Raw genomic sequence first — 7,164 nt, 5'->3', positions numbered from 1 at the left:
GTGGCTGCTGGTCAGGCTGTGGTGCAGGTTGCTGTTCTGGCTGTGGCAAGCTGTGTATCAGCCTGCGTTTGTGGCTGCTGGTCAGGCTGTGGTGCAGGCTGCAGTTCTGGCTGTGGCAGGCTGTGTGCCTGCCTGCTTTTGTGGCTGCTGGTCAGGCTGTGGTGCAGGTTGCTGTTCTGGCTGTGGCAGGCTGTGTATCAGCCTGCGTTTGTGGCTGCTGGTCAGGCTGTGGTGCAGGCTGCAGTTCTGGCTGTGGCAGGCTGTGTATCAGCCTGCGTTTGTGGCTGCTGGTCAGGCTGTGGTGCAGGCTGCAGTTCTCGCTGTGGCAGGCTGTGTGCCTGCCTGCTTTTGTGGCTGCTGGTCAGGCTGCTGTGGTGCAGGAGGTTAGGCAGGCAAGCGATGGCTTCATGTGCGTCTCTCTCTGCAGGGCACTGACAAATTACATCATCTGCCGGTGCCCCAGAAGCTCCAATCAGCATCTTTCAGAGCTAGCCGGGTCAAATAAGCAGGGTAGCACCCGTTTACACTGCCTCATGACTCTGGAACAACCCGTTTTCACCACTGCTCTCAACCCGAGTAATACCCCTTTTACACCGGAGCTAAAACCTGGGTTTTTGAAGGGTTAACCCGGGCAGCTCCCTGGTGTAAAAGGGGAGTGAGTTGGATCACCGGGTCGAGTGACCCGGCAATCCAACCCAGGTAACTAGCAGGGTTTAACACTAGCATAGCCCGTGAAACCCTGCTGTGAGAACAGCGCACTCCGGATCACGATGACCTGGAGTGCGCTGCTAGCCGGCCGATTGGTCCGGCTTCAGTGGCGCTTGGAGATGACGTCATCTCCAAGTGACCACTTTCACTCCACAAAAGCCGGGTCTGTGCAGACCCCACTGCGGTGTGAGCGGCGCTGACTCGGGAATATCCCGAGTCGGCGCCGGCAAAATTCCGGGTCTGATCCGGATAGGAACTTTGTTCCAACTCCGGGTCAGACCCGGAATTTAGGTGGAAAAGGGGTATAAGATTGCCCGGTGAATCGACCCGGGTTTTTTTGTTGGGAGTCGTTCATACAGAGCCTCAACCCGGATCGACCTGGCAATAACCCGGGTTATTTGTTTGGTGTAAAAGGGGTATAATACTCCGTAGGACCCCGATATGTACAAATAACCATTGAGTCTGCAAAAAGACACTTGTTCCTTAGGAGGGACTAAAGAAGAAACATTAATTTGTGATGTAGTAAAAAGTTTAATACATTTAAAATTAATATTTGAAATTTATAACAATAGCCAAACTTATGTTGGAGTTTTACCTTAGCATGTAAATTAGTTTCCTCATACAATCAAGCAAACTGTAACTTTATACAATAAGCAGCAAATATTAATTTTGTATTTCATTTACTTACAGACAGTTCTGCAGCTATTACTAAGAAGCCCTGTACTGCTGCTGTCTCGCCCCACCACAAGACAACTTCAACTCTTACTGCTCGTATTCAATATTTTTCGCGTCTGCTATATTTTTTCATCTGCCCGACTTTTTGCCTACATCGCGTGTTTCACAGGCGAAAAAGTATTGCGTGCATCCCCGCTTATCGCCGTATTCAATTTGAAAGGACGCGAAAACGACACCCGGTGAAACTGAAACAGCCGAAAAGTGCTGTCAGATTTGGGGAATTCAGCCTGACACCCCCCAAAAGATGCACTGACATGGGGGATCACAATGGGTACCCCCGAATAGCCCTGCTGAAGGTATTTGGCCACTTTAAATTGCCTCAATAGGTGCTATATAGCGTTTTTGCAGAAGTGGTGAAGAATACCATTTAGCAGTGTTTTTTGTAGAAAATAACTAGTCCCAGCAAATTTGGGGTACTTGAAAATCGGGGGTAGCATATTTAAAAGTTGCTAAAGTGTAGTTAATAAAATCAAGAAAAATCCACCTTCTGCAAGCACCTGCAATCGAAAATACACCTGGGGCATACTTGGGGACCCCCCCCCCTTGGAGTCTATTTCGCTAGTTTTTAACTTTGTCCCCCAACTTTGGATTTTTTCGCCCCCAAACTGAAAGCCATTTTTTGGGGTGTCCTTAAGTCTTTGTTTAAAAAAAAATTGACACAGTTTACCTTTGGAGGAACACAGTTTACCTTTGGAGGACTGTCTTAAGGCTGTACGTGGGTTCCCGCAATGTTGCACCCCAAAACCGCAATTCTGCACTTTTTTCTGCCTGCTATTCATAAGCGAAACTTTTTCACCAATTACATTGCATTGACTTTCCGCCTAGGCGGAAAGTATTTCAAATTGAATACGGCGATACTTTTTCGCCTGGCGAAATGACGTCATCAGCGAAACTTTTTCGCCGATCTCGGCCTTTCGCCTCAAATTGAATACGGGCCTATATGTATTGACTCGTCACTAGCTGCTGGTTAAACATTACCCTGCTTTCTTCCTCTACACAGTGCATGAACAATATCCCAGCTATAGATTCACCAACATAGAGGAGACTTGGCTGATATATAAGAATTAAACTTTATGGGGCTGATGCAGAAGGAACACTACACCAGCCTGCAATGCTCAGAAATCACACTATGCATGATTCTGGTACTCACAACCAGTGGCACCTTTAGAGGAGAGACGGAGAGGTAAGAGGTGGTTTAACATAGGCCCAGTACAGTTTGGGCATTTGCACAATTGAGAACACATGCAGACTGGCACATTGGCACATATATGCCCAAGAAAGTTGTATTATTTGCAAGTGACCAGGGGCAGGTCCAAAAGCCCACCACCAATAAGCATCTTGTAATTAGCTGTTTTCCAATGCAATGGTGACGTTAATAGATGTTTTCTTGTTGCTGTGTAGTTGTTTTTTGCATACACTATGCTTTTATGTGAATATTCCTACAGCTGAGATGGGAGTTGTTTCTGCTGTGTTAGAGAGGGTCTTAAAGCTTTATTATGCCTAATAGCGAATGCGTACTGTATTTTGCCAGCAAAAACAATGGGAAATAACACGGACGGAAATGTTTCTGATATATGCGCAAATGCTACTGGTGCCGACCTGCATGTATCTTGCAATGTATTTACCCGGGCATATGGGTGTAAATTAGTTATATTTAGATGCACCTTTTATTTTTTAGCTAAATATGTCCAATTTCAGACCAAAACTGCAGCAGGCCCTATTTATCTGCCTAATAAAGAGCATTCCACAGGTTCCCAAATAATTCATAAACTTGTTGCACATATTTGTGGAGGCCTAACTGGCATAAGGCTAAGGGCAATTGTCCTTTTCTTCTCCCCCAACACAAGTTGTGTTTCTACTTAAAAATCAAGCTATTACACTGCGCAATAGTGAAAATTACTTCTAACTGATTTAAGCGTGCAATGAACGGTTAGGAAACCTGAATACAGGAATGCTGAGTCATTGTAGGCCATGTAGTCATTGTAGGTCATGAAATAAACTGTCCATCACAGTCCTATGGTTGATTGAAGCAAAATTCTTCTGCCCTGGGATGAACAAAGATGGAGAAGCTTTCAAGTACCTGAGAGGAAGATTTTCACTTCTGAGTGATGCTAAAGTTAAGGAAGGGATCTTTGTTGGTCCACAAATCCATCAACTTCTTAAGGATGAAAACTTCAACCAAGTCCTCCAGGTTAATGAGAAAGCAGCTTGGGAAGCCTTTAAAGGTGTTGTGCATGGCTTCTTGCGTAACAGAAGAGCTGGAAACTATGTTGAAATTGTGACCAACCTTCTAGAAAAGTATCACAAAAAAAGACTCAAAATCCACTTTCGCGATTCTCATCTGGGCTTCTTCCCTGACAACTACGGTGCAGTGAGTGACGACATGGGTGTGCGATTTCACTAAGACATTTCAGCAATGGAAGGAAGATATCAGGATAGGTGGCATGCTTCTATGCTTGCTGATTGCTGTTGGACAGTGACAAGAGATCCTCCAGAAGAGGAGTACAAGTGACAAGCAAAGATAAAGCACTCTCACGAATAGGCCATTATTTGATATTGTAATTTCAGTTGCTGTATGTTGTTTCGGTTTGTGTTCTTATTTGTGATCGATTGAATTGAAACAACTGTAATTTATGTTGTATCAAGAAAATATCAGATCATTTTAAAATTGCTTTTCACTATGCCTATATTACTGAAATACATATAGCACAAGTAGTGTAGCTCCAAAACAACTGCTAATAAATACATTCCAAAGTCATATTCTTTTTTCATTACCTCAAATTAGAAAAGTATGACTATTTTTAAAAAAGGAAACAAATTAAAAGTATTTCTTGTTGTACATCGATGTGTAACCTGTGATTCTCAGCCAAGGCAGTAGTTACACTGTCAACAGAAAAAAATGTTGACAGCGAAATGTCGGCAGCACAATGCTGATACTGTAGTAATGGACATGCGTGTCAGCAATATAACGTTAAAAATAATGGTAAAAGATGTTTAGAGTAATGTTGACACAGTTAACATGCTTTAAGTAACGTAACTACCGTGTCGACATTGTGCGGTCGACATTACACTGACAACATTTTGACTATCGACAATTCATATTAAAACCCTCAACCAGGCTTTATGTACCCTAAAACCAACAAGAAGGGGCTCAGTGAAGGTAGCGGTGAAGGTGTGTAAGTGTCTGATTGGGTCACACAGCTCATAAAAGGACAGCCGACCAGCCTCATAATCCAGATATATCCTAAGTCTCTGACACGTCTTCTGAGATAGTTGGATCTCTATATTGTCATGTATAACAGAATACATATTATTATGCCATCGCAAACACCATGACTGATTATTATCCCCAATATAGGACAGGTCTCCTTTCTTTTCCATACTGGGATAACACACCCCTACCCTCCAGCCCCCTGATACACTGGCTTCCACATCCCAGTAATGTTGCCCTGAGGGAAAACTCCTGGTGCTTAAAACCTGAGGATACTGAAATCTCTCTGGTGCTTCAGGGTGATTCTGATTTATTTTGGACCAGGACACAGTTTTTAAGTCATCGGATATATGCACATTATTAGCAGCTGTGTTAATATCCAGTAATATTTCTGTAGGTTCCTGCACATAGATTCCTCCCTTTATATCTGTTATTATATCTAATGAATTAGCAGCTGTGTTTGCATCCAGGAATATGCCTGAAGGAACCTGAATATAGATCTCTTTCTTTATACTTGTTATAATACCAGATAAACCTGTATATATTTCCTTTAAGATCAGACCCTCTTCGAGATCACCTACATTATGGACCTTTTTATCATCTTTATCACACAAGTCATCTCTGTCTGATTCCTGCTCTTGTAAGATTGTCACTGGATCTGTCATATTACACAGCTCCTCAATATGACGCATCTTCCTGGACAGCTCGTCCTTCTTTATTTCCAGTTGCTGGATCAGTTCAGAGACTGGGAGCGATACCTGCTCTTCCTGCCTGGAGATCTCACTCAGGACTTTCTTCTCAAGGTCTTCCAGCTGTCTCCTGATGTCTCTAAACAGTGCAGTGACTCTCTCTGTTACATTGCCTGCTTTTTCTTGCATCTCTTTTCTGAAATCCTGCAGACTCTGCACTCGCTTCTCAGTGTCTTCTCTATTTAAGGTCAATTTCTCCAGAACATTTCTCAATTTTTCCTTCTTCTTCTCAGAGGCCTCATCCAGTGACTCCACCTGGTGCCCACTATGCCCAGCAGATATGCATTTTGCACAGACACAGACAGAATCCACACAGCAGTAATATGCCAAGAACTTCTGGTGAGTGGCACATGCTCTTTTGCCCAGGGAAGGTTTAGGTAAAATTAAAGTGTGCTCCACTGACTTGTTATGTTTCACTAAGTGATTATCACACATGGAGGTCTCACACTGTATGCATGTTTTAACAGCAGGTACAGAAAAATCACAGTACGTACAGCAGATTCCAGTCACCTCCTGCTCTGGCTGAGTAAACCGCAAAAGCTGTGCTATGTTAGACAGAGTTGTGTTCTTCCTCAATGCAGGACGATCTTTGAATACTTCTCTGCAGTCAGGACATGTATAAAGTCCTAATCCCTCCTGTGTATCCAGCACATGGTCAATACAGACACGGCAGAAGTTATGTCCACATCTCAGTGTTACAGGATCTGTATAAATGTCCAGACAGATGGCACAGTCCAGCTCCTCTCTCAGATCAGCAGACGCCATCACTGACAGCAGGAGCCGGAAATAACAGTGTTATGAGGTTGTGATTTAGGCTTTTATTTCCTGTTAACCCTATCAGCTCATTACTGATCATGATACCCATCAGAATAGATGCAGTAACTACAATAAATTTTATGGACCATTCACTATTTTACCCCCCTCCCCCTACTGTTTTCACCTGCAACCAGATCCCATTTCTAATCCACAGTAAATGTTTGTCTTGTCCATGTTCTCCTTTCCTATTTATAATGAAAGGATTTACAATAAATTAGCAAATTCAATGCAGACTATTATATCCATTTTACATTATTAAAATACATATGATTTTTACAATCAGTGGCAGTTTTGGTGCATATCAGTGGCGTAACTACAGCCCCTGCAGCGGCTTGGGGGCGGCGGGGGTCATTGCTTCACAACTGCAACTGTGAATGCTGGCCTCTGAAGTGATCAGAGGCTAAGGAAGCCTCGGATCGGTTCAGAGGCCAGCGTTACCAGTGATGCAGTGAGCGGGTGAAGTCACCCGCGGTGTGTGGAGCCTGCACGGTCGCACGTGCTGGATCAAGTTAGATCCAGTCAGCACGGCAGCAGGAGTGGCACCCCGGACGACAGCTGCGTGGAGTCAGGTAAGTACTGGGAGGGACACTACTTTAAGGGGCAGTGCTTTAAGGGGCACAACTACAGGGGGCACTGCATATGTGCACAACTATAGAGGGCGCTGCATAAGGGGCACTACAACAGGGGGCTTTGCATAAGGGGCACTACAACAGGGGGCATTGCAAAAGGAGAACTACAACAAGGGGCATTGCATAAGAGGCACTGCTACAGGGGGCACTGCTACAGGGGGCATTGCTTAAGGGGCACTGCTACAGGGGGCATTGCATAAGGAGCACTACTAGGGGGGGCATTGCATAATGGGCACTTCTACAGGGGACATTGCATAATGGGCACTACTACAGGGTGCATTGCATAAAAGGTACTGCTACAGGGGGCATTGCATAA

At 44.3% G+C, this 7,164-nt stretch overlaps 1 protein-coding gene across 1 annotated transcript; it reads right to left on the bottom strand.

The window, feature by feature from the left end:
* Nucleotides 1–1,284: 1,284 nt before the first annotated feature.
* Nucleotides 1,285–6,168, bottom strand: LOC148542448 (E3 ubiquitin/ISG15 ligase TRIM25-like). The gene has a single exon (XM_088468612.1). It carries the CDS (start codon nucleotides 6,166–6,168, stop codon nucleotides 4,540–4,542), a length of 1,629 nt encoding a protein of 542 aa, XP_088324738.1. The 3' UTR covers nucleotides 1,285–4,539.
* Between the last annotated feature and the right edge of the window lie 996 nt (nucleotides 6,169–7,164).

The sequence above is a fragment of the Taudactylus pleione genome, unplaced genomic scaffold (assembly GCF_031769625.1).
Source record: "Taudactylus pleione unplaced genomic scaffold, aTauple2 ptg000012l, whole genome shotgun sequence".
Taxonomy (NCBI): Eukaryota; Metazoa; Chordata; class Amphibia; order Anura; family Myobatrachidae; genus Taudactylus; species Taudactylus pleione.
The sequence above is the reverse complement of the archived record's forward strand: the minus strand, read 5'-3'. Positions and strand labels throughout refer to the sequence as shown.